The sequence below is a fragment of the Marmota monax genome, unplaced genomic scaffold, assembly GCF_021218885.2.
Source record: "Marmota monax isolate L192 unplaced genomic scaffold, Marmota_monax_Labrador192_F-V1.1 WCK01_AAM20220418_F8-fsc00224, whole genome shotgun sequence".
In the NCBI taxonomy this organism is placed as follows: domain Eukaryota; kingdom Metazoa; phylum Chordata; class Mammalia; order Rodentia; family Sciuridae; genus Marmota; species Marmota monax.
The window spans coordinates 294277-322185 of record NW_026693937.1 but is presented as its reverse complement, the minus strand read 5'-3'; the positions used below and the strand labels follow the sequence as shown (position 1 = coordinate 322185).

Genomic DNA, 27909 nt, shown 5'->3' with positions numbered 1-27909 from the left:
GTGTGCATATATCTCTACATTTACATACTCATATAACTTTCTGTGGAACACACTTTTCAACATGAAATTGCTAGGTGAAATGGAATAAATTTTCTAAGTAATGATAAGTATAAAAAACATGGAGGGGAAGGAGTCTTGGTTTGTCTTTCTGCATCCTTCACAAGGCTTAACATGGCATCCGTCAGTGTGGTCCAGAAATCTGACATCAGGCTGCCCTGGCCTATATTCAGGTTTCATCTTTATTCCTCAGTCACTTCATCACCATATAGTGGGGAAAATAATAGTACTTGGCTCTCAGTGTCATTGTAAGGCTTAAATGAGATAATATATGCAAAACAATTAGTATTTAGTAAATACCTGAAAAACAAGTAAATGCAAGGGAGAAATGGGAGAAAAATGGTAACAGGTTCATATAATTGCTGAATGAATAAGACTAAACAGAACAATGGTAGTTTGAGTAATCTTTCTAGAAATGAATGGTGCAGAACCATTCATACTTTGCTAATGAAACCAATAACAACTACTTATAAAATGACCAGCTAACATTAGATGTGCAACATGTAGCCTTGGAGAAATTTATATCTGTGCAAAATTAACTGGCTTGAATCAGGATCAAAAGAATGACCTTGGCCTCTTCAGTCCCATACTTTCCCCAATGGAACTAACTGGTCTCAGCTGAAGATGAAACCTTATATAATGGGTATGTCTGAGGACAAAGAACAATACAGTTCCTTTAAGGGTACACTGGCTCACAAATGGAGGGTATTAGGTGATCTAGCTAACTAGCCATCAACACTGAAAATGGACATAAAGCATATATATTTAATGGGCTAGGAAAGAAGATGAAACTTTCTGTTTAGATTTTTAGGTTCTGAGCCAGATGTCTCCACATTCATGGAATAGTTCCTACCCAATATTAGAAGATTCTAGGGGTAATGACTCCTGGACTCTAGAACTAGCTCTACTATTAACTAGTTGCAAAATCTTGACCAAACTGTTGAATCTCATTTTACATTGGTCCAACGAGGAGACTGAAATAGCTGATGTGAAAGGCTCTTTTTTGACATCCCTTTTTCCACAGAGTCACATTTTCAGAGCTGTTTATTGTACTGAAAAAAAAAATTAAAGCATGAAATCTGATAATGGAAATACTTTCAAAATGTGTCAATAATGATAAAAGTAAGAAGCTAGACCCCAAAAGGCCTCATATTGTATGACTCCACTTATATGACATATCAAATTTTAGGCAAATCTACAGATTAGATGGAAAACAAGTTATTAATTACCAGGAGCCAGGAGAAGATAAGAATAGGGTGTGACCACTTAATGGGTATGAGGGCACCTTTAGGAGTGATGGAAATGGTCTGGAACTAGATAATAGTGATAGTTGCACAACACTGTCAATGTACTAAATGCCACTGCGTATAAATTTAAAATGGTAAAAACAGTGACATTTATAGTGTATGTGTTTTACCGTAGGAAAAAAGTTGGGGGGGGGGGTGGTGTGAGGAGGGGGAATACACATGCAAGAGAGCACAAAAGAACTATAGCAGGACAATTGACAACTGCTCTATGGTACCTGTTAGAGGATCTGGGTGTACAGTGTCCTCTGAGGAAGCACTGGAAAACCCAGGGATGCAGGAGTGAACATCACTGCATAAACTGTCCTCTGAGGCCAGGCCCTGATTGGGGCAAAAGTGGCACTAAATGGAGAGGTATGAGCATAATCCAAAGTACACTGATTGCCCTCCCCTGGGCCCATGTTCTTGCCCTTCCCAACCACAGTCAAACTGTACCCCAAAATGGACCTCTTAGACTCATTTCAAAGTTCAACTTCTTCTTGAGAACTGAACCCATAGGGACATCTCACTCTTTTAAATGCTGATAGCACAACTCACTTGTGCCAGTCCAGTGGCACTTCCAGGAGAGCAAGAGACTGCCTGGACCTTCTAGTCATACTTGTATCCTCCTAAAGAGATCCAAGGCCTTTTTGCCTTGCCTTTGCCTCCCAGGCATCCAATACAGTAGTGCTCAGAAAATATTTGTGGCTCTGTGAAAGAGTGATTCAGGCAGGCCCCACAGGGAGCAGAGTTTTATGGATTTTAATAGGAACCATACCATGAAATCCGAAACTTTCACCTCACCGCTCATACTAGAAATCTTCAGTTACAGCTGGTTTTGTTGGATAAGCTGCTCCCAGCAAATTCAACTAGAACTGGTGGTTTCCAATATGAATCCTCAAAAGGAGTTGTGCTCCTTTCCACACTAAAAACAATAATTAAAAAAACACTTATATAGCCCTATCACGTTCAACAGCAATCTAAACGCTTTGCAAATGATGATTCATAACGACCCAGATGTAGAAACTGAGGCTGTAAGACATTTAAGGAGTTGGCCCAGGGAGCAGAGGTAATAAGCACCAAGGCTTGGATTCAAACTCCAGGTATTCTGCGTCAGAGAAGATACTCTTCAACTTGATATGGCTGCCTTATCAACTTGATATGGCTGCTTGTCAAAAACCTCCAGGAACGAACACACGCACACACACAAATATTAACGTTGATGGATTTGTTTTAGAATTTTTTTTTTCTGTGTCCTCCTTTTCTTTCTCATTCAGAGCAAAATGTTCTAAAGCAAACAGTCTTTTTTTTCACACCTGAGAGAGCGGTGTGGCTCATTTTCGCTGTAGCAATCAAAATGGAAGAGGAAACTTGTGTGGTTTCATCATTGGTGCTTTCGGGGTGTGTGCTGCGGATTGTTCTGCCTTCCTCCTGACTCACCTGGCCCTCTCTCCCCCAAGACTTGCTTAGCTCAGGGGTCAGGGAGTCTTTTTATAGTCTGCCTCAATACTGGGATGCGGACGGGCCTTTCCTTCCTTTCCTCAATCCAGTCCTGGTCCTGGACAACCTACCCCATCACCCCCGCGGTGCTGGGGAGGAACCCAGAACCCTGTGCTGCTAGGCAAGCGCTGCCACTGAGCTGCACACACCCCCCACCCTCCCAAGCCTTCACTGTCGTCTTCTCTTCTGCCCTCCTTTTCCTGAAGCCTCTTTATTACCGCACATACTTAACCATATTTGCATCAAAATCCCCAGCAGCGACATTTCGCGGTGCTCTGTCCCAAGGTGAATCCACTATATTTAGGCTTCGGATGTTGTCCTTCCGCCTAGCTTTAGGAATATCTAAGTGACTATCTCCCCACGTGGGAGGCCGGCGGCTTCAGAACCCGACAGACCTGCCTTTTACTAATTGAGGACCCAGGGCAAATTACTTAACGTCTCGGAGTCTCGGTTTCCTCATCATAAACGGGATTGATACCCAGAGGTTGCTGTGTGGAACCGATGCGGTAACACGGGGCGGCATAGCGCACAGTAGTTCTCTTAGATCCCCCCTGGACAATACCTGAGTAATGCATACTTGTCTGTTTCCTTTTTTAAATTTTTTCCCCCTTTTCTTCCCAGAATATCCACATGCTCTGAGGGCAGGAGGGGCTTCTTTGCTCACACTCTGAAAAGCTCCTATAATCCCAGTTAAGAGCGCTACGGCCCACTGGGCTCTTGGGTCCCATTCAAGACAACCCGGAAGAATCTACTATTCGCTCGACCCCAACTCTAAATCTAACTGCTCAGCCCCAGAAAGACTTTAGGGCTCAGGACCCTAGTGAGGGCGGGCTGAAGTAGCTCGGTGGGGCTTCAAGGGGGGAAGGATTGGGGTTAAAGAGCGCGCGCTCTAGCTAGCCTCCCTCCTACGACTCCCCGGGCTTGGACACCTGCTGCCCGGGGCTCGGCGACCCGGGCAGGGCCTCGCGTGCGTGACGGTCTTCTCAGCTGCCAGCAGGCACCTGCGCGTCCGCAGACGGACAGCCAGGTGGCGGGGCCGGCGCCTCCGCCTCGGGGGCAGCCTCACAGGCGCGCCGCCCCCGCCTCCTCCGCACAGCCCGCGGCGCCCGGCCGCGCCCCCTCCCAGCCCGCGGCGCCCCGGCACCCCTCTCCTCCCCCGGCGGGCTCCGCGGAGCATTGTACTCACATCCGGGGCTGGGTTTTGCTTTAATGCGAAACGTAATTAACCCGGAAAAAAGAGCCGAGAGACAGGAGAGAAGAAGGGGATAAAGAGTAGGGGGAGAAGAGCGTGAGGCGCGACAGACACGGAGAGTTGGGCAGCGCGATTAAGAAATCCCCACCGCCGGAGAGGCGGTCCTACTCCGATGTAACCCACCCTGACTAGCCCCGGCCCCTGCACGGCAGGGTAAGTTGGGCGTCCCCAAGGGCCGGTGAGCCGAGAGGCGCTGAGGGGGTGCGCGGGGACCCGTGAGGGCCGGGGGTCAGAGGAGCGCTGGCGGGGGGCAGGCAGCGGAGGGCGCGCACGCGGGGTTGGATGCGCCTGTCCTGGTGGCTGACGGCGGGTGAAGGTGGCCGCAGTCCCTGGCGGCCTCCCTTACCTGCCAGGAGAGCCCTGAAGGCAGCGCCTCCTCCAATCCCCTGGAGTGTCCTGGGTAGCCAAGGTTGCCACCGCCAGGGGTCGGGCTGCGGGGGTGGGGCCGAGGGGGAGTGTGGGGGCGGGTGTTCTGCTGAGCTGCATTTTCTCACGTTTGCAGCCGCGAAACTTCTGTGCCGGTTGTGGCGTTGGGGCACCGGCCCCGCAACGACTACCCGGGCTGCGGTTAGGAAAGGAGAGCAGAGAACGACCCAGGCAAGTCCCTTGGGCACGGAAGGGGCCATGGAGACTCTTTCTCTTCCCCCACCATTTATTACTTGGCAGGCCTAGAATGCTACCCTGGGGAGACCCCTCCTTTCCTCTGGGTCTGCTCTGGGGAAGTGGAGGTGACAGGAAAAACTGCCCTAAAACGCAGGTCCGGTGCCAGATTAGGTAAGTCCTTCGAAGGGAGTTGTCTTTCTCGCACCAACTTCTTCCTTACCTTACAAGGCTTCCCTTTTCTGCTCCAGTCCTGGAGACTATATCATTTTTAAAAAGAGAGAGAGAGAAAAAAAGAATAGAAAGAAAAAAGAAGCGGGGGCTAGCATAGAGGCCAGGCTGTGTAGGAAGGAAAAGTGTCCTGGCACGTCCAGAGCAGGCGCAGCGGTGCCAGCCACCGAGCACCCTTGTACATCTGCCCCAGGCCAGCCCTGCCCCTAGCCTTTCTCCTTAAATGCTTCCTTCCTTCTTAACCAGCAGAGGTTCAAGATATATCTTCTGCTTCTAACTTCTCTGTCCCTTTCTTTAGGACTCCAAAGGGTTTTTCAGAAGAGTGTGAACACCAGAGAAGGCTGGGGTGAGGGTGGAGAGGGATGGGGTGGGGGCCTGATGTACTAGGACAACTACCGTGTGTGGCTTCTAGGACCTCCTCACACTGCTGAGTGGTGGTTATACTTGGGGCTGACTGGTCCAAATTGTCCTAAATGTTGTTCTTAATATATGTGACTAAGTCTCCTTCTTTCTTCTTTCTTGTCCGCTCCCCCCCCTTTGGTGACAAAGCTTTGAACAACATCAAAACAAAAGATTTGAAATTAGAAGTTGTTTTTTTTTTTCTTCTTTTTTTTTTCCTTTTCAGTAGCATTCATTTGACAGCTCTTGGATAATAAGGACATACAAGGTGGTGATGAAAGACACTCAACCCCTGTCTTTCAGGAGCTGAGGGTCTGGTGGAGAATGCAGACTGTTCATAGTATCTAGAATACAAAGTGAGGGTCAGTGTGTGTTTAAGATACCAGAAGAGGCTTTTAAAAAGTATGGTCATCCATGCAGATATTTACCATCTCAGTTGTATGCCACGTGGAGGCAGATGACTTTTGCCATTGCAGAGGTCTAGGTTGTAGTCTAGCCCAATGTAGAACATCTACTGCATGCTAAGTAGATGTTTCTTGAATGAATGAGTAGTGCACAAATTGACTATACTTGTTGGAATAGGAGAGAAAACAGTATGGCAATAGTTTAAGTTATGGAAATTTGGCCCACTGGCCTGGTTCATGGGGATTTTCTCTGGCTGTGGTCTTCAGACTCAATCATCCTTTGGTTCATTTTACCCCCTTTTTTTTTTTTTTTTTTGCAAATTGTTGGTGGCTGATATTGGGAGCCTTGCTCACTTCACAGATGGGTAATCAAATGGGTATTGGTTTGGAAGTTGCCTGCCCTTTGGTGGAAGATTTTTGCAGATCTTTTTTCCTTGTCATTGGTGTTTTCATCTTTTTTTGTGTGTGTGTGTGAGAGAGAGGAAGTAGGGCTTGCAAATGCGATTTTGTCATCATAGTAGGCTGAAACTTTGTATTTTACTGAGGCCAAATAAATTGAGGACATGAAGGTTTTGGTTGGTGGTTGCTTATTGGGAGATTCTGCAAAGGTGGGAAAGGAGACTGAAGATATAGCTCAGAAGTATAACGCTTGTCTAGCATGCAACAGGCTCTGAGTTCTATCCCTAATACCACCATAAAAGGGGGAAGGGATACTCCTGTCCATCAAGCCCCAGACCAGTCCTCTTTCTGGCTCACCAGGTGTTTGCTAAAAGTACTAGTACATCTCAGGACCCAAGCAGCAAGACCATGTTCTTCCTTTGTTATGTGCATCCAGGTGGCACTTCCTCGATTTCCTGTTCTTTTTATGGGGCAGGTGCACAGGCGGGTGATGCCCATGGTACAAGGCTGGATGACTCAGATTAGATCTTGCTTGTAGACCACAGTGCAATAAATATCCCTTCTCAATCACTAAATCTGCCGCACTTCTCCTTATTCTGGCTGTCGTAGACCTAAGCTTTGGAACACAGGATCTGGCTGCTAGGATTTTGGTTGCTCTGCCTCCTCTGTTCCTGTCGTGAGCAGAGTTTGGGTTGCCTTACTTTCAGTTTCCCATCTGTCTTAGTGAGCTAGATACAACTCTGGCAATCTAATCTGTTAGGCTTTGGAAAGGAAGGAAGCAGAGCAAATATTATAGTATGACAGCGTATGGGAACAGAGGAACCCTAGCCCTGCACAATATGAGGCCATTATTGAGACAGGGACTTGGGCAGGCTGGGAGGTGGGAGGGATGTGGTCCTTTCCTGTCTGTTCTGAGGAGGCCTTTGGTTGGTGCAGTGGGATTATACTTGGAAGACCCTGTTGACCTTTGTTGTAATCTGGGGTTGCTGTGTTCTTCCCTCCCCTGTCCCCACTTTAAAGCCCTGCCAACCTTTCAGGCCTTACAATTTATCTTTCTTCTGAAAGTCCCTTCTCTGTTCTGACCCCAGCTAATTGAAGTGACTTGCTGCAGATTAAAAGCCAAATTGGTTTGTTTCATTGTGGAGGGCTCAGCCCTGTTAGAGCAGGAAGCAGGGGCCTCATGCCACCCAGTGCAGGTGAAAGGCTTTCAGCATTGAGCCTGAGGTGTACCTTTTGGCCCATAGAGGTGACCAGCTGAAATACAGAGGCTGGGAAGTGAGGCCCTCTTGTTTTATGCCTTTGAGACATGCTGCAGTTCAAATGCAAAGGCTAGGGGACTTGCTTTTCCAACAGCTGGGACTCCAACTTGACTGGCTACGGGCAAAGCAGCTTTGTGCTATTGTGATTCCCCCAGGGGTGGAGCAAGGCAGCTTCAGGGTCCCTTCCTTGGAAGCTGATAGTCTGTTAACTTTCAGGTAGCCTCTTCAAGATGGAGTCTGTGGATCTCTTAGATTTTTATTTGTTTACTTATTTTACCTCTTGGAGACTTTTTCTTTTGATGGTGCTGGGGATTGAACCCAGAGCCCTGTACATGCGAGGCAAACACTCTACCAACTGAGCTATATCCCCAGCCCCTCAGTCCCTCTTGGAGACTTTTTAGAGATGAAAATATTGTGGTTCTTGCAGTACAGGGAAGAGTAAGGGATCCCTTTCCTTATGAGAGGGTTTCCAATGGCACAACCCTGCCATTGTTATTTGCTCATTGATATTTTGGGGCAGAGATGTCCTCTGTACCCTGCACCTGCTTGTCCAGTGTTAACCATGGTAACATGCAATAGTAAGGGTAACCATGAACCCTTTGTTAGACACACAATCCTCTCTCTCTGTTTCTCTCTCTCTCTCACGCACACACACACACACACACACACACACATCCTTCTACAATGCATAATATACATTTTAACAAGTGTATATACTCAATGCTTATTCTGTGTCAGTCCTTGTGTTAAGCGATTTTCACACATTATTTCTTTTAATCCTCTCAGTCCCCTTTGAAGTAGGTAAAACAATTATGTCCATTTTGCAAAGGAGGAAATAGGCCTACAAGAGTTAAATAGCTTGTCCACATTTGAATCCAGGTCAATCCAACTCTAAAACCCGTGTGATTTCACTTCCCTCTCCCCATAGATGGGTAACTGAAATCAGCACACCCTTTTAAATGGTCATTTCTTGCCAGAGTTTAAAAATAATCATACTGATCATTGTCACCTGCACATCCTCCTTGCCACACCCAGTTCCTCTTCCTTCCCTAAATCAAGAGATATGCTTTTAGACAGACGTACCTAGGCCACAGATATTTCCCCCCTACCCTTTGTAGGAGGAGAAATAGTGCTTTCTTTTCATTTTCTTACTGCCCAAGTTTTGGTGTCCTGTGGTTGTCACAGTATAGCTCTGGGCCTTCTATGCAGCTGTTGTTAGAAAGCCCTGCAGTAAAACTGCATTCATTGTGTCTTCTAGTTGGGGAGACTTTCAGGATTCTGAATTTCAAGCATCTCTGCTTCTGTAGGCTATGTATAATCCAAATGTGGCTGCCCGCCTGCTCTGGTGATCTTTCTGGTGGAGCCCTGGACAAACCTTTGTTGCCTGTGTTCTCTACCAGCTCCATTTCTTTGATGAGGCTGCTATTGAGAGAGGTCATGAGTGTTTTAAATGTTTCTTTGTTTTTGGCATTTTCATTTCAGTGATATCAATTTTCACTTACTCTTGCCTTTTCTCCAATATTCTTTTCTTTTTAAAAAATTCTTTCTTGAATGTGTTTTATCCTCTACCCCCAAATTCTGGGGTCCAGCAGGGTTTGGCCATCTCAGGGTCAGTGTGGCACCCTTTCTGAACCTCCCCATTCCTGAAGATGTTTGCATTCCTCACCCTGCACTTCCGCTGGGAACATGTTCTCAGTACATTCCCTTCTCTCTCACATTATTCTCCTGCATTAGACTACTGGAATTTGCTCTTATGACCGTTACAAAATGCAATGATATTATAGCAGAAGGAAATGGATGCTCCCACACTTCCTAAGTTCTGATCTTTGGCCTGTTCTCAGGGATGTGCTCTGAAATAGCTTTGCTTGTGTTTTGTTATTTTTACTGGGCTGTTAGCATGGTTGAGCTCTGTGGCTCTACAGTACACACTTCTGTATACCAGTAGACTTTCTGCTGCCATGTTCCCCAAGTATTCTAGCAGTAATTGAGTAGCTGTTCTTAACCTCAGTTCCAGTCAGCTGTATTAACCAATCTCTCTGACACCTCAAATGTCATTTCCTGGTATACTTTCTCTTCTTACAAATTTAGCAGTTTCTTGTTCGGGTACCTCTTGCCTACTGCTGCTGCTGTTGCTTTCACCAGAGTTAGCCCTAGCAGGGATAACAAAGCAGGAGATATGCTCATTGCATGTCCTTGACTTGTCAAGGGGCGCTGTCTTGACTTTTTCTGGAGCAAAATCCCAGGAAGTCCCTGTCCTGCCAACACAGGGTAATGAGAAAGAAAAATCTCTAAATTTTAAAAATGAATCAACTCTTTTTCAGTTTTTAACTGAGGTTGTAGTAGGTTTTTTAGTAGATTATTTTGTAGTATGGACAGTACTACTGAAGACTTTATCTCTGTTATCATTTTCTCTCCTTTTTATTGATCTCAAATATAGTCAGGCAAATAAATATTCCTATATTTCACTCTATTCTTTCTTTAGTCTCTCCAAACTGTGTTAACTATCTTAAAGATCAAAAGGGCTAGCCAGGGGCTGGGGATGTGGCTCAAGCGGTAGCGTGCTCGACTGGCATGCGTGGGGCGCTGGGTTCAATCCTCAGCACCACATAAAAATAAAATAAAGATGTTGTGTCCACCGAAAACTAAAAAATAAATATTAAAAACTCTCTTTCTCTAAAAAAAAAAAGGGGGGGGGTGGCTAGCCAGACATGGTGATGCGTGCCTATAATCCTAGTGACTTAGGAGGCTGAGGCAGGAAGATTCCAAATTTGGGAATAGCCTCAGCAACTCAGGGAGGCCTTAAGCAACTTAGAGCAACCCTGTTTTTTTTTTTTTTTAAATCTCAATAGTAAAGTGCCTCTTGGTTCAATCCTCAGTACCAAAATAACAAAAACAAAAGACAACAAGAAAGTAAAGGAATCAAGATGGCTGATTTAGCAAAACACAGTTTTATTTTCTTCTTATAGTGAACGATTTTATTTTTCTTGCAGTGCTCTGGCTTGAACCCAGGGCCATACACGTGCTAGGCAAGTGTTCTATCACTGAACTACAACTTTGGCCCCAAACCACAGCTTTTATAACTTAATAGTTTGATAGCTTTTTGTTAAAAGAATTGAAATATCTAAATCTTCATTTATTCACCCATTCTATTATTATCATTAATTATTATTATTGTTGTTATTATTGAAATGGATCTCACTGAGTTGTCCAGGCTGGCCCCAAACTCCTGGGCTCAATTGATAATCCTGCCTTAGCCTCTTGAATAGCCAGGACTATAGGTATGTGCCACTATGCTCAACTAGCCATTTATTTAAAAATGTCAATCCTGTCTTCCAGATTGTAAGAGGGAAACCCTGAGAGGTTCTGATCAGGGTCACCCTTTCCTTTTCTCAAAGCACTGATCATGGTGAGGCTCAAGTGGGTCTGAATATTTGGTTGACCCCAAGGATGTGAACTCCTTTTATGAAGACCAGAGAGTAAGAAACCAAACTAGCAGGGGAGAGGATGAGACACTCCTAAGAATCTATGGCAACAGGAAATAAGACACCCAAATAAGTTGGAGAGTGTGAAGCCCATTGGGCAGGTATCTGACTCGGGTAATTGTGATGTGTGAGATATTGATTTATTAGAATTAGATCCTCAAAACACCAAAAAAAGTCCCGAGAGAGCTATAATTTAGGCAAGGTTTTATTTGCTTGTGTACTCCCCAGGATTGAGAAATTTTTTCTCAACTTCAAAACTGTGTGCAGAGGGTGGGAGTATTTGAGGAATTAAATAGCTTTCTCTTCTGCTAAAGAAAAGTAACACATGTTCCCTGTAGGAAATTTAAAAATATGGAAAAACATACAGGAATAAATAAAATTCACCTATAAACCATAGATAATACCCATTAATAGTTTGGTGACTGTATACCTAGTCTTTTTTAAAAATTTTATACATAGGAATACAAAAATAATGTTTATATGATTGGGATCATATTATACATAATATATTATGCACATTATGATATTGAGATTACATACATCATTTTATGCCTTCAAAAAACTTATTATCCGGGCTGGGGTTGTGGTTCAGTGGTAGAGCCTAGTAGGTGCGGGGCCCTGGGTATGATCCTCAGCACAATATAAAAATAAACAATAAAAGTATTATGTCCAACTACTACTAAAAAATAAATATTTAAAAAAACTTATTCTGTTATGGTGAGTTTCTAAATTTTATTTGAAAATACAGTTTTTTTAATAATCGTGTAAATTTTCTTATGTGAATATCTCAGAATTTAAATACCCCTGATTATTGGAATATTCAGGGTGTTTTTCAACTTTTTTTTTGTGTGTGAGGTTATAGATTCTGTCACAGTTGCCATCTTTTGACTTTAATCTTTATTTGCATTTTTGTTTATTTACTTGGATGAAATCCTAAAAGCAGAATTACTGGGTCAAAGACCTGGACATTTTTAGCTGTCTTGTTACATATTGCCAAATTGCTTTCCAGAGAGGTTTATCCTCTAGTCCCGGGTGTATAAAAATCTTAGGACATGTTTTCAAGTGGATGGCATCTGTTTTAAGCATCAGTCTTTTTTTTATGTTTTATCTCTTTTAGTGTCTCTGTCTCCTACTGGAGTATATTCTATTTTCTCAGAGTCTGTGTCCCAGCCCTCCTTGTATATTATAATGAAGGCCCAATGAAGATCTCTATTGCAGGGCAGTTTTATCTTGGTTTGAACCTTCCTGATGGTAGAACCTAGGACATTGAAGTGGGCAGTAGAAGAAATATTTCGGAGCCCTCATTTCAGTGTAGGGAAAGCAGCTACTGAATCTCCTCATGAGCTTCCTCATGAGATTCCAGTCAGGAATCTCAATGAATTACCATTTAACTCATCTTCTGGTGCTGATTAATGGGTGACTCCATACAAATTCTAAGGTTCACTTTTACCTTTAATTAAACATTTAACTTATTTTTCATTTGCATTACATAATTAGGAAATTATATTCTACTGAAGAAATCTGGATCATATAAAGCTTCCCTCTTATTTTGGTTTTTATTAAAATACATTATTTAGTTATTTGAATTATATAGGGCCACGTTTTGGTTTGGTTTGGTAAGTGGGGCATGCATGTCCGTGTGTGTGTGTGTGTTAGAGACAGACATACAAACAAGGAGCTTATGTGCACACACACACACACACACACCCTTGCTTTTGCCGAAGTTTAGAAGGTAGAAATAAAAAATAAACATGAACAAATGTTAACCCTCACTAGTCATCATTGTGTTTCAAACTAGCAAACTAGTTTTAAAATAATGAGAACATTCAATGTATGTAAGATTATAGTGATGTTAACAGTATATTGTTGCAACATAAATAGATAAAATATTTTTAGAAAGCAATTTTGTAATAGGTCTCAAGAATTATTATAGAAGATCATAGACTATGATCTAGTCATATTGTTATTTGAAATTTATATTCTTTCCATGTAAAAGAAGAAATAAGTCCCCAAAATATGATGTTTTAGCATCATTTTTAAGAGCAAAAAAATTGGCTATAACCAGTCTAATTATAGAGAAACAATAAAATCAGAGCATTAATGTTATGCAGCTGTTAAAAACTGATTATAAACACATACCAATGTAGAAAATATTGATAATATTTTAAATGTAAAAAAGGCCAGTTTTGTGGATAGAGACATGAAGAAGCATACATAAGCATGCATGTTGGCTAGAATGGTTCTAAAAAACATGCCAGCCTTGTTATATTATGATTTTTTGTACAAAAACTAAGAAAATTCAGGAATTTTTGCATGTTTTGGAAAGATAGGGTATCCAGTGGGGTGGCTGAAGTTCCTTCTGTTACAGATATTCTATGCTCCTGGTTGGCAGCCTGTGTGGAGTCTAGGAAACTACTTGCTGAATGTATTAATTGTGATATTAGGTCCCAGCAAAGGGACCAACTAGAGAGAGGGGTGCTCTGGTACTCTAAGCCAGCATGAACACTTTCTGTGTTGTCCCAGGAGACATAGTAAAATGGAGTTTAAGGGCTCAGGGTATAGCACAGTGGTAAAGAACTAGATTAGTATGCACGAAGCTCTGGGTTTGATCCCTAGCACCACCAAAAAAAAAAAAAAAAAAGTACAATTTAAGATAAGTGATTTTTCAGTTAGAAAACTGATTAAAACTCTATAACTGAAGCCCTGTTGTGAAAGTTGGAAGGACGTTTTAAAGCTTTGTCCTGTCTTGGTAAGGGAATTTTTGGGTGAGAGTAAAGTCATCTCTCAGTATACTTGAGGGATTGGTACTAGGACCCCCATGGATTCTAAAATCCATGGATACTCAAGTTTCTTATATAAAATGATACAATCTTTGTGTGTAACAAATGCATATCCTCCTGTAGATTTTAAATCATCTTTAGATTATTTATAATACATAGTCCAATGTAAATGCTAAGAAAACAATTCTTATACTGTATTTACTTACGTGGTATTACTTATGGAATAAAAACAGAAATATATATGTACAGTATAGACACAATTAAAAAAAATATATTTTTGGTCTGTGGTTTCTTGAATGCATAGGAGCAGAGAGGCCTGACTCTGTGTGTGTGTGTGTATGTGTGTAAATTTTCTTATGTGAATATCTCAGAATTTAAATACCCCTGATTATTGGAATGTTCAGGGTGTTTTTCAACTTTTTTTTTTGTGGTTATAGATTCTGTCACAGTTGCCATCTTTTGACTTTAATCTTTATTTGCAGTTGTTACCTACTTTGGATACCAATTGCTAGTACTCCATTGCTTCCTTCACTGCTCAGTTGGAGGCTGGGGAGGAGTGGCAGGGATAATTTTCACAGAGGCTTCTATGAAGAAGAGAAGCCACTAGAGAACTACATAGAAGAGATAGTGACATGGTTGAAGAGGCAAAGCAGGGGATTTGGGGGCCTTGGGACAGCAGGCTCTGTGAATCAGTTCTTAGCAGCTGTTGTGACAAAGGATATTCAAAGGGACCTAAAGGATCCGTCAGAGGACTGGGGCTTTGGACCTCAGATTTGTGTCATGCACCATGGTTTGAGCGTGTGGCTCCTGCGTAGGTTGGTTAGTTATAACCACATTTCTGTGTAATGCGTGGTTCTCCTGCAGCTGATCTATCCCCCACCTCCCACATTCTTGATGAGCTCTGTGACTCAGCTGCTTCTCAGGACATCTGAGCAGCTTTCCCCACCCTGGGGATAGATCCACCGTCAGGAGATGTTGTAACGGGAATTCTTTATTCTTTTTTTGGGGGGTCCATGAGAGTTTCCCCTACCATGTGGATCCATGCAATTGGGAATTCCCCTCAACACAAGTAGACTTTTAGAGGATGTAGAAAGAATGCCTTTTCCAAACTTCTGGTTTAAGAAAAGACAGGCATTTGTTACTCCTGTAGGCTGAAAAGGGAAGTTTGAATTCCAGCCTCAAGTTGGACACTGTATTTCCTCACAGGGCTCAAAGACAGCTTTATTCTTCCACTGTAGTTTGTGTGATTTTTCTTAGAGATGTCAGAGGAGTAGCAAGAATTCTGTAGCCCCTGCAAATTCTGTCTCTGGGACTGGTTTGGTATCAGGTAATTGGCCTGGTTTTCATGGTGGAGGGCTAGTGATCTCCCTCCCTATATGTGCCGCTAATGTAGGTGGTGGTACTTTGTGCAGGGGTATCCCCTCCCCCACTCTTGCCCTCTACTTCTGCTATGCTGCTTCCTCCTCCTCAGCTGTTTTTTTTTTTTTTTATTTTTTTTTAGTTGTAAATGGACACACAATATCTTTATTTATTTTTATGTGGTGCTAAGGATGAAACCCAGTGCCTCACACATGCAAGGCAAGAGCTTTACCACTGAGCTATAGCCCCAGTCCCTCAGCTCCTCTTCCCACTTTTTATCCTTTTCTCACCTCTTCTTTTACTTCTCCTTCTACTCCCTTCTTGGCTGCATTATTGCATCTTTGCCCTGTTTCTTTGGGCTTTACTCTTTTGCTCCTCCCATTCTCTTTCCTCCCCAGTGAGTAGCCCTGGGATCTCCTGATGCCTCTGCTTGACAGCTGCATCTTCTGTTCCTCTTGGGATTCTGACCTGAGCTTACCTGACCACTGTTCACTGGGGTGTGTATTTGTGTGTGTATGTGAGTTTCTCTTGGGGCAACTTCTTAACATTGCAGGGCCCTTACAGAGGTGGCAGAGAATAGACCATAGCACTAGTTACCACCTTTAGCTTGAAATCATGAGAATGTGTCTCCCTACTCTGGGGGACTGCCCTGCTGTGGGTCTGGAAGACTAGGGCTGTCATATCTAGAACTTGCTTCCTGACCCAGTGTCATGTCATGGAGGATAGCCTTTGCCAGCTATCTTACACCTTTGCTGGACCTTGATGAGCCATTATGGAATTTGCTCTGTTGGAGTCAGTTAGGGTTTGTTGGGTGTTACTTGTTTTTGAAAATCTGAATGTCATGTGGTGCTCTGTAGCCCTATGGGGCCCCTGTCCTGTTCTATACAGTGTGTGCATTCAGATGGGGTGTCTCTAGTTGTTGCAAGGTGCTCCTTCTTGCTGGGGAGGACAACAGAACTTCTGCCCTTTCCTTTTGCCCTTCAGAAAGGCCCATGGAAATTCTAGAGAAAAGAGAGAGAGGTTTGATGGTTGGCTCATCTCACATTACCAGAGATGGTATTCTGGAATCAGTGAAAGTACTCAGGGCTTGGGACTTTGTTCTGATTCATCATTGTTTCAATAAGTAACAGCTGGGCAGCTGCATGAGTCTGCTCAGGTGACTGTAACAAAGTGCTATAGACTGAGTGGCTTCAACAACAGAAATTTATTTTCTCACAGTTCTGGAGGCTGAAAGTCCATGTAATTGTGATAATAGGTTGGTTTCTTCTGAGGCCAGAGGGGAAGGATTTTTCCAGCCTCTGTCCTTGGCTTGTAGATGGCCATCTTTTCTCTGCATCTCATGTAGTCTTCCCTCTGTATCCAGATTTTCTCTTCTTGTAAGGATCCATCATAATGGACTAGGACCTACCCTATGACCTTGTGTTAATTTAATGACCACTTTAAAAACTTTGTGTCCAAATATAGTCATATTGTGAGGTCCTGGGGTTAGGACTTCAAATAAATTTTGGGAGAATACAGTTTAGCTCATAACCTTAAAGTAAGGTAAGTGCTACCAGGCTAGGGCTGAGGGATATGAACTTGCCACAAGGCTCCAGAAACTCTTCCATGTTTAATCCTGAGGTGCCTTCATGGAGTGGGAGGGGCTGCTGTTCTGAATAAATTCCTGGCAGAATTTTATCCATGATTTGAATTGGAGTTTAAGTTCTTTCTGAGATAGTTTCTTCATGTATAAATGAATTATGCGCCACTGACTTCATAAGGCGTTTGTGCAGAGTTATAATAATAGCTGCTATTATGAAGTGCTTACCGTGTCCCTAAGCACTTAACTTGCAGTCAAAATCTTATGTACATGCCTAGTACGTGCAAGGCCTTGGGTTCAATCCCCAGCACTACCAAAGAAAAAAAAATGTGGCATCACAATTAATAAGTGTCCAGAACTGGAATTTGAACCTGGCCCCAGATCTATAGTCTAAGCTTGTATCCTTCTGTATATGTAAAGTGCCTGATGCTGACTATGCTTGGCAAAGTTAGTTGCCTTGGGAAAGTTAGTTGAATACATGTTAGTGGATTCTGATAACTCTTCATTGAGTTGGTAGAAGTTTCCACTGGGGTCTGGTTAGGGTGGGACACTTTGTAACCTAGGGAAGGAAGGTGATGAACGGGTGTCCCAACCCAGCCTCTTGCAGAAGTGAGTCAAGCCAGGGAGAGGTGAGGTTCCCACAGGTCCTGCTTCACCCTCCTCACCAGCACCTCCCTCCTGCCATGCAGGGTGATGTGAGCAGAGCCCAGGAATGCCTTATGTGGATCGGCAGAACCGAATCTGTGGGTTTCTGGACATCGAGGAGAATGAGAACAGCGGCAAGTTCCTGCGGAGGTACTTTATTCTGGACACCCAGGCCAACTGCCTTCTATGGTACATGGACAACCCCCAGGTGAGAGGCTAAGTGGAAAAGGGGCAGGGCAGCTGGCTGCCCATCACTGCCTGGGAGGAATGCAAGTGGGATTAGAACTTCATCTCATGGCAACACAAACCTTCTGGTCAGTAAGAAGGGAGAAGCCTTCTGCCACACAGGCACACAACATACATACACAGACAGACAGGCACACACACACACACACACACAAATTCAGGGCTGGGGTTGTAGCTGAGTGGTAGAGCATGTTGTTGGCAGTCTTGGGTTCAGTCGCTAACATTAAAAAAACCCAAAACAAACAAAACCCTCTCAGATCTTAGCCTGAGGAGAAAAAAGCTCTGCTGAACCTAGAACTGTTGCCTTTTCTCATGCACCAAGAATTTAACACTTGCAAAAGTCAGGCAGAGGCCGGCCAGGCTGGCTCCAGGCTCCCAGGACTGCCGTGTTTCCTCTTACCCTTTTGTAAGGGATGTGGCTTGGTGGCTACTCCTGCTCTTCCAGTCTGGGGCCCCTCCCTAGCAGAGAATGTGACCTGGTTCTCTGAGGTGGACAAATGTTGGGCTTTAATGGTCTCCTGAATCAGGAAGTTCATAGAGTCCTGGGTTGGAAGTGACCTTGGAGTTCACCTATTTTGCTTCCTCACACTACAGATGAGAACACTGAGTCGCAGGCTTTGTAATTGATCTAGGAAAGGACACAGTCAGTGTCCTTAGCATTTTGTGACAGGCACAAAGATGGGGGCCACTTAATTTTTATTGCAATACCTGCAGTCATCACTGATTTAGGAAAAAATTGTACTTTGAGAACTTAAGTTTTTGTTTTTTTCTTTCTGGAGTGGAGTGCTACTAACTCTTTCCTTCCCACTGCCCTGGAGCAGTTTGGTGGAATGAGGCTGTGAGGACTTGACATGGCTTCTGAACAGCGAGATCATGGGTCATGGCTATGTGGGGAGGGAGGAGGATGTGGGGGTTGGGATTTGGCTCTGTTCAGAGGCTTAGAAAAAGGAAGATCTGAGTATTGGGGGATAGATTTTTGCTTTAAGATGTGATGTGGAAAAAGAGTCATGTGAATCTTTGTTAAGTCATTATCCAGGGTTCAGTCCTCTAGAGACCTTTGGCATTTGTCCTCTGGATTTGATAGCTGAGCAAAAGTGTTATAGATACAGAAACCATATGCAGAAAGCTGCTGTGAATTGCCGTTTCCAGGAAGACTTAAAGCTGTGCTCCACATTTCACCCCACATCTCTGAAAACCCTGTCACTTACTTTTTTTTTTTATTTATTGATTTAATTTTTTGCAGTTCTTGAAGGTTGAACCCAGGGCCTTGCACATGCTAGGCAAGTGGTCTATCACTGAGCCCTACTCCAGCTTTATAACTTATTCTCACTTGAGCATTCAGTTTTGGGGGTTCACTTTGGGTCCTGCATATGAACGTTATTACACCCTCTGCTTGTCTTGTTATGTTTTGGTCCTGGTTTGCCTTCAGACGCTGCTACATCATTTTCCATCTTTACTCTGTGCAGGTCCCCACATCTGGGTCCACAGATTCATTGTAAAAGGAAATGCTAATGTACTCTTCCCGCTGGAGGGGTTTTGAATTAATTCTTTGTTGCCAATTGTCTGAGCTTCTGCCACACTAAGGTAGAGTCCTGGGGGACTTAGGATCCCTGGATCTTATTTCCTCTTTGCTTTCCCCACTTGATGTACCTTTTCCTACTCACTTGCCATGTTAGCCCATTTGAGGTTATTTGAAGGTTATTTTGAAAATCTTTTCATCTTGCCTTCTTCCTTACTAGCACTGTCCTGAACCCAAATGTACTTGCTGAGGTCATCCTGCCCAGCCGCTGCTTACTGCCTCTCCTTGAGAGTTAGATCTTCCTTCAGTCCCTGGGCCACAAGAGTCTAGCTGTCAGTAAGAGATTACCCAAGGACCATAATATCTCTATCTTGGATCTTGAATATTGCCAACTGTTAGGATTTTTCTCACTGTGACCTACCTTTTGATGTTACTGTTACTTGGGCCCAAAACCTGCACTGACCTTGGATATTGTGCCTCCCGGGCTCTGTGGGATCATCTTCTGCAGCAGTTCTCATGATGTTCAGGGCAGTCTGTTTCTCTTGCCTGCCAACTGAGTGCTCAGGATGCTTTTTATGTTAGAAACTTCTTTGAGTTTAAATTACCAAATAGAACTTGTGGCCCTATGCTGAGGATTCTTTTAGATTTTCCTAGCTGGGTTGGCATATGCCTAAAAAGAAATACATAGTGAAAATTTAGAACATTTTACTTCTTCTCTCGTCGGGTTAGTTGTTTTTGTTTATAGCCAAGTAAGTGCTCCAGATTTGAGAATGCATGTTTTGGTAAATTGTAAAATGGTATTAGCAAACATTTATTCCTTTATGACAAGCACATTCATTGGGTTTTCATTTCATTCTGACAGCAAGTCTCACAGGTAGATGTTGTCCTCATTCCAAAGTTAAGGAAGGTGAGGCAGAGAGGGGAAGAAGTTTGCCCATGGCTATATAATAAGAAAGTGGCAGAGTCAGGATTCTAAGCCTGAAGATGTGACTCCAGTGCCATTGCCATGATTGCTAATAATGAGACAGTCATTTGGAGTCCTCAGGAGAAAGAAAAGCCGTCAGTGGTAGTCTCTGATTAAGAAAGAGAAGCTGGAGGATCTCAGACCTAGAGGGCAGAGAGCTTGTCACGTTTAGCTTTTGATGCAGAGCATCCAGCTTTGATAAATGTATTCTCAGTAAATGAATGGATGAGCAAACTAAAGAGGGCCCGGGAAAGAGACTGTCAGAAGGCAGGTCCTTAGGAAGTATGGCATGGTATTACTGCCCTCCTGGATTAAAGACAGGGCCCAACTAGATGGAAGTTGTGCAGCATGGGGCACCCTGGGGATGTGGGGAGAGGTATTGAGAACTATGTTTGGTCTTTGAACATCTTTTATAGGGAAAAGGAGACCCTGATGTGGTTGGTATCTTCATCATTGGACAGGCATTAATAAGCAGAGATTCTCTGAACCCAGGTCTCTGATCTTTACCTGGTAATTGGTGTTCACTCCGTCTGTCTCTACAGCTGTTGACTCTTATTGCTGTTGATTATTAACTGCAGTTTACTTACTGAGTGGTTATCATATACCAGTCATTGTGTGAAATGCTTTGTATGTGTTATCTCATGAAATCCTCTTGATAATCTCAGGCCCTTGGGATAATTATCCCTCTTTGTTCACAGTCACATAGGTGGTTAAGTGCAGAGCCAGGGTTGGAGCCACATTTGTCACTTTCTTCCTTTTTATGATATTTGTGCTCAGTCCTGTAGATGATGTGGAAGGTGAATTCAAGGAGATCTTTGCCATTGGGAAGCTTCAGGTATAGTCGGGGAGATGAGAACAGAACACACAAAGCTATATATCTCTAATAATTGTAATGCATCATTGTAACAAGAGAGGGTATCATCTGTCGTTGATGCCAACACCCACATGCCAACATTTTATTTCTTTCAAGAGATAAGGTCTTGGGCTGAGGTTGTGGCTCAGTGGCAAAGCACTTGCCTAGCACATATGAGGTCCTGGGTTTGATCCTTAGCACCACGTAAAAATAAATAATCAAAGATATTGTGTCCATGTATAACTAAAAAAATATTTAAAAGAAAAAAAAGATAAGGTCTTGGGCTGGGATTGTAGCTCAGTGGTTGAGCGCTTGCCTTGCATGCGTGAGGTACTGGGTTTGATCCTCAGCACCATATTGAATGAATGAATGAATGAATAAATAACTAAATAAATAAATAAAACAAAGATATTATGTCTATCTACAACTAAAAAAATGTTTTGTTTTGTTTTGTTTTTAAAAAGAGATAAGGTCTTGCTGGGTTACCTGGGCTGGCCTTGAACTTCTGGGTTCCAGTGGTCTCCTGCCTCAGGAGTAGCTGTGATATAAGTGGCATCAAGATGTCAATATTTGATTCAGGAGCAAGAAATTTTCTTTTCTTTTGGGATTTTCTTTTGCTGCTGCCTGTGGGAGGAAGATGTAGGGCTGAAGGTGGAGCCTCACATGGAAATTTCTCAGGCTTGAGAGACAAGAGATCCAGGCTGTAGTCTTGGCTCCTCCACTCAGTTGATCTGTGTCTTAGGCAAGTCATTTCTCTTCCAGACTATACACAGTCTAGATAATCCTTAATATGACTTTTAACCCTTCATTTCCTGCAGGCCTGAGAGTCAGAGATCCTGGAGCTTAACAACATTACCTAACACATATTTACTAAACTTGTCTAATGTGTCAGATACCAGTCTAGATGCTGGGGCCACAGCAGTGTGCAAGTCAGTCTTTGGCTTCATGGAGCTTACATTGCAGGTCGGGAGGTAGATGATGAAGCACAATTGGGATAGGGAGAATTGTGGGTTACCCCTTCAAGGAGGAGGTGACACACTAGAGCCAGATCTTGAAGGATGGGTGAGATTAGAGTGATTATTACTTTATATGGTTCACATTTGTAGAGCATTTTGCAGGTTTTGAAATGTTTTCATGTACAGGGTCTCATTTGATTGCTGTCCCCACTGTGTCCTAAGCACAGAGGAGGAGGAAGAGGAGGGAAACAATAGTTGTTATGGGGGCAGAGGAGGGCACCTGGGTTTCCCTGGTTAGAGGGGTACTTAAGGTTGAGTTCCCCAGAAGAAGCCCCTGTTATGAGGTGTTTTAGTCAGCTTTTCTTGCTGCTATGACTAAAGGACCCGACCAGTACAACTGTAGAAGAGGAAGAGATTATATGTGGGCTCACGGTTTCAGAGGTCTCAATCTGTAGACAGCTGGTTCCATTCCTCAGGGCTCCAGATGAGACAGGAACAACATGGTGGAAGAGTGTGGCAGATGGAAGCACCTTGTGTGGTGATCAGGAAGCAGAGAGAAACTCCATTCTTCAGATACAAAGTATATACCCCAAGGCCTCAATTCCCACATCCTCCAGCCACACCCTTCCACCTCAATTCCCACTCAATTAATCTGATCAGGGATTTGTACGCTGATTAGGTTAAGGTTATAACCTGATCATTTTTCCTCCAACCTTCTTACATTGCCTAACACTGAGTTTTTGGGGGACACCATATCTAAACCATAACATGAGGAATCAGGCACCCAGACAATGCTTTGTAGTCAAGTTTTTTTCATGAAGAAAACATTCCCGTGAGGATTGTTAGGAGAGTGGGGGAAACAGGATAGAAAAGGGAGGAAATCAGACAAGGGCATGAGCTCAGATGGAAGTCTTGTGGCTGATGATAGTTCTGGGGAGAGCTAAGCCTCAGAGTTGTACCTAGAGAGTTGGGCTTTGATGTGCCCTAGCTGGACAGTCACTAACTGTAGCTCTCTATTTGTGGGCACATGGCTTCCAGCAGGCTCTGAAGCTGAGCTGAGAGAATTTGGGATATTAGCAATAGAATCTGTTAGTGCGGCATGCAATGGGGGAATATTAGGGATCAGAACACAGTAGCCAGGATTTTGGATAGCCAGGTGTGGTGGTGCATACCTATAACACCAGTGACTTGGGAGGTTGAGGCAGGAGAATCACAAGTTTGAAGCCAGTCTGGGCAACTTAGCAAGACCATATCTCAAAAGGACTGGGGAGGTAGTTCAGTGGTAGAGTGCTTGCTTAGCACTAACGAGCCCTGGGCTAGATCCCAGTATCACAAAAACAAACAAACAAAAAAACAACATAGCAGGGACCAAGTACAGCCTTGAATCTTAGGCAAAATTTAGAATCTATGTGGTAAATTAAGGATTTGAGGTTTTAGTTAAAAAGAACCCCTCTAAATTAAGGTTTTCAATATTACTGATTGTGACCACTGATTTGGCTGAAGCATTTTAAAGTCAATATGCTGGCAGCATCAAGCACACAAAATAATCCTTTTTTGTTGAAGTAAGCATATTTAACATGAGAGCTATCCTTTTAACAAATTTCTAAGTGTACAACACTATATTGTTGATTATAGGTGTGATCTTATACAGCAGATCTCTTTCTAACTGACTCATCTTACGTGCAAACAAATCATTCTTGATTAGAAATAAACATTGGCTGTATTTTCTTTAAAAACAATTTCATGATGTTATGGCACTACCAGTTTCTTCTTTCTTTTTTTTTTTTTTTGGTCCTGGGGATCAAACCCGGTGCCTTGCATGTGCTAACCAAGTGCTCTACCACTGAGCCCTAGCCTTTAGCAGTTGTATTTTAACTTAATGTTGGTCTCTGTCATGATGGAAGAGATAAAATTCCTTAATTAGGGCTGCTCTACTTCATTAAAGTGACCTATAGAGTAATGAACTATGTTTTAATTGCACAGTAATGCTGGTGTTCAACCTCTGTAATGCCCATGAGGCTAAGTAATTACAAGACTAAATTATATGGCCGTGAACGAGGGGTAAACAGAGGCTGGGATGGTATTGCACTAGATTGCTGTTCTTGTCAAATGTACTTTGTAAGATGTATTTTTTTCTTTCTTTAAAAATACTTAGATGCATTTACTTTCCAAAGGGCATGCGAATTCTGAATCAACATAATATCTAAAATATTGCATCTCTCCTGGTAAATCTGGGAGCCCAATGAAAGCTCTCTGCTTGCTCTCTCTCTCTCTCTCTTTTTTTCCCAAGTGAGCTGAAATCAGTTCTTTTTATTGATAGGGTCAAAGAGTTTTAGTAGTATCAACAACAGAACCTATATTTGGCTGCATTTTAGTGGAAAGAATATGCAAGCATGGGAGGAGAGTATATTAATGTATATAGTGGACAGTATTGTCTTAAAGATTGGGCAAAAACTTGGCATATTTAAAAAATTGTGTCTTCTGTATCAGAGATCTCCTTAAGCAAAGTTTGGTTGAAATCCATCAATATTTAAAAGATTTTTGCATAATGTACTTCAGTTTGCCCAAATGCCAAGAACCAGTCAATAACGTTCTTTTAAAAAGGGACAGTACGTGTACATAGCTCAAAATTCAGCATGGGAAAGTTTGACATAGTGACAAGTTTCTCCCTTCCTCTCATATCTTCCAGTCAGAGTCTCCTCAGCAGGGCAGCCAGTATTGCTTTTCTATCCAGAGAGATCGTCTGCATATATAAGCATCATGATAACGTTCAGATTTTTCAGCAAGAGTTTGGGCAAAATTTTTTTTCTGGGGTTTTAAAATATTTTTAAATTTAATTTTATATTTATTTATTTTTGTTCAGTTTTTATTTTTTATATTCATGGATTTTGTGTAATTAGCAGACCAACTGTCCATGTTAACACTTTATTGAGGGGGTCCTCGTGGCCTGCCAAGATGGCTGCCCCCGCACTGAAGGCTCTGCTAGGCTGGTCAGGCTTGGCGCCGGGCTTGCTGCGTACTGTCAGTCCGCTTCTAGGGAGGAAGCTTTCCTGACCTGTTTGGGGGAGGTCCTTCTACCTCTTGGGGCAGAGCCAAAATTATTACTGTTCAGGCAAACCCAGGTGAGGTGGAGCCGCTATGGTGCTGAATTCAGAGATCCCCTAATTGACAAGGAACATTACCACAAGTCTGTGGCAGAGCTCACTGAGGAGGAGAAATATGACCAGGAGCTCAAGAAAACTCAGCTCATCAAAGCTGCCCCAGCGACGAAAACAAGCTCCGTTTTTGCAGACCCGGTGATCAGTAAATTCACCAACATGATGATGAAAGGAGGAAACAAAGTACTGGCCAGATCTCTCATGAACCAGACTCTGGAATCTGTGAAAAGGAAGCAGTTTGAGAAGTACCATGCTGCTTCTGGAGAGGAACAGGCAACCATTGAACGCAAACTGTAAGCCTGTAATTGGGCTGGTACCCATCCTCAGGGGTGGCCATTTCTACCAGGTCCCTGTGCCCCTAGCTGAGCGACGTCGCTGCTTCCTAGCCATGAAGTGGATGATCACTGAATGCTGAAAGAATAAGCACCGGCGGACATTGATGCCAGAGAAGCTGTCACATGAGCTGCTGCAGGCCTTTCACAACCAAGGCCCCGTGATCAAGAGGAAGCACGATATGCACAAGATGGCTGAGGCCAACCGAGCCCTGGCCCACTACCGTTGGTGTTAGAGGGGGAGGAAAGGTTCCCATCAGAGCCCAGGGCCTCTGCCATTTAAAAACAAAAAAACCTTATGAGCCACTGTTCTCTTGAAAAGTACCTGTGGGTTAAGGATATAGTTCCTTTTGAGAAGAATGGAGCAGCATGTTTGTTGCCTATCAATCCTCTTCCTTTGGGGCTAGAATAGCTCTCCCTGTCCCATCTCTTTGTCAAGAGAGAACATGTCAACTTATTGATTTTCTCCAAGAAACTCAGGGCCCAGGCTTCTCTCACCTCAGAGTGGGCCTTCGGATACTATGAAAGGAAGAAATTTTTGTATCAGAAATGATTATTAGAAAATCTTTAATCTGAACTAGTGTAACACATTATATAAGAACTACCATTCATTAAAACTGGCTGGAGGATAAAAAAAAATAAAATAAAACACTTTATTGAAAAAGTTCATTAGAGTGGCTGATATGTAGTCAGGCACAGTGGCACACACCTGTACTTCCAGCTACTCAGGAGGCTGAGACAGAAGGATTATAAATTCCAGACCAGCCTGGGAAATTTAGAGAGACCCTGACTCAAAATCAAAAAATAAAAAGAGCTTGGAGGTGTAGCTCAGTAGTAAAAAGAGCCCTGTCCTAGTATGTGCAAGGTCCTAGGGTTGATCTTCAGCAAAAAAAAAAAAAAAAAAAGAGGTTTGCTGATGTGCTTTTTTTAAATATGTCATTAGAGTAAAAATGCAGAATCCTTTGGGGTAAAAGTTCCAAAAGGGCTGGGGAGATAACTTAGTGGTAGGATATCCCTGGGTTCAGTCCCTAGTACCATACGAAAAAAAAAAGTAACAGACCTAAAGTTTTACAAAATCAAAGTTCTTTCTAAGGATTAAATTATTATTAAACTAAAGTTTTTAGAATTTAAAATTGTGTGGCCTTTTTTGAGAACTAACATACAATGCTGTATATGGAATCTCATTTTGTCTAGTAACACTTTAATTTAAAAAATTAAGCAAGTCTTGCTTTTATAACAGCATGCACTTTATATAAATTAAAAAAAAATTAAGGGCTGGGACGTAGCTCAGTGGTAAAATGTGTGCTTAGTGTGCATAAGTCCCTAGGTTTCAATCCCTAGCACCAATAAATAAATGAATAAACAAACAAATAAATAGCTAAGAAGATCTTTGGAGCAATTGTGTCAATCGCACTACTTGATATTCAAATCCAAGCAACCAAAGAGATACTTGCTAGAGATCTACTAAGTTTTACTAATGCAAGACCATGGTGAAATTGTTCTAAGTTTTCTTAAAATTTGTCTTTGGTTATGTTATTGCATTTGCTTTGGACCTTAACTTTCAATATTTGTTTAATGTATCTATTTTGTACATCTCTATGTATTTAATTTTATACAAAAGAATGCCATTTTTCTTATTAAAATTGTGTCTGTAAGACGAAGCAGGCTGTTATATATTTGGGAGAGGGGCTGCAAGTTAGATTTTGCTTTGGAGTCCATTTCTACTGATTGTGTCAGCTAAGCACAGGACAATATGATGAATACATTCATTAAGGAAACATGCATTTTTTGAACCTCCTGTCCTCATCTGTAATATATAATAATGATATCAGTGATGTCTACCTGCAGTATAGTTGCTATGAAGGTTAAATAAAATAAGGTATGTGAAAGTACTTTGATAAATTCTCAAGTGCCACAGAGATGTCATTTGTTAAGAAAGTTTGTCTGGCAGTGATGTCAAAATGGATAGGGAGGTAGGGAGAGCTGAGGCTGGAGGTGACAGCTCAGAATTGATCAAGAGCTTCCTCTATATCTGGGGAGGTAAGTGGTAGGAACTGAGAGGAGGGGGCAGGTTTAAAGGCCACAAGAAGGAAGAAAATGGTGGGCTTGTTGACCAACTAAGGGGTGAAGTAGAATCACTGCATAGCTGATCAACATGGTATGTGTGATGTATGTGTTATACATGTATCTTCTTAATGTCCTCTATAGTTATATTTATAAACCAAAAACTTTAATGAGGTTAATTTATTTTTCAATTTTATATATATTTATTTTTTGGTACCAGGGGTTGAACCCAGGGCACTTAAATCCTGAGCCACATCCCGAGCCCTGTTTGTTTTTATTTTGAGATGGGGTCTTGCCAAGTTGCTTAGGGCCTTGCTAAGTTGCTAAGGCTGGTTTTGAACTCAAAATCCATCTGCTACAGCCTGCAGAGCTGCTGGGATTACAGGAATGCACCACCATGCCCTTTAATGAGGTTATATATAATATATATATATATATATATATATATATATATATTTTTTTTTTTTTAGAAATAATAGTTCATATCTGTTTCCTAATAGGTATAGTTTCTAAAGTGTGCATGGCTGTGCCATTTTTGAAATCCAAACAGATAAAGCAATATTTAATACTATACATTCCCACTTAATG

General features: G+C 42.6%; 1 protein-coding gene and 1 pseudogene across 7 annotated transcripts in view; both read left to right on the top strand.

The window, feature by feature from the left end:
* The window catches only part of Plekha2 (pleckstrin homology domain containing A2), an 84291-nt gene that overhangs the window by 9723 nt on the left and 46659 nt on the right, over positions 1–27909 (top strand). For 2 of the 7 annotated variants that reach the window (XM_058585427.1, XM_058585426.1), the window contains exons 1-2: positions 4350–4501; positions 4595–4689. In XM_058585427.1, coding sequence (XP_058441410.1) covers positions 4375–4501; positions 4595–4689 — 222 coding nt within the window. In that variant the 5' untranslated portion in view covers positions 4350–4374. Of the gene's footprint in view, positions 1–4000; positions 4246–4349; positions 4502–4594; positions 4690–4711; positions 4867–17273; positions 17438–27909 lie in introns of those variants that run through there. The other 5 variants (XM_046463834.2, XM_046463828.2, XM_046463829.2 and 2 more) reach the window with 5 other exon arrangements.
* On the top strand, positions 17444–27728 carry LOC131424923 (small ribosomal subunit protein uS7m-like; annotated as a pseudogene).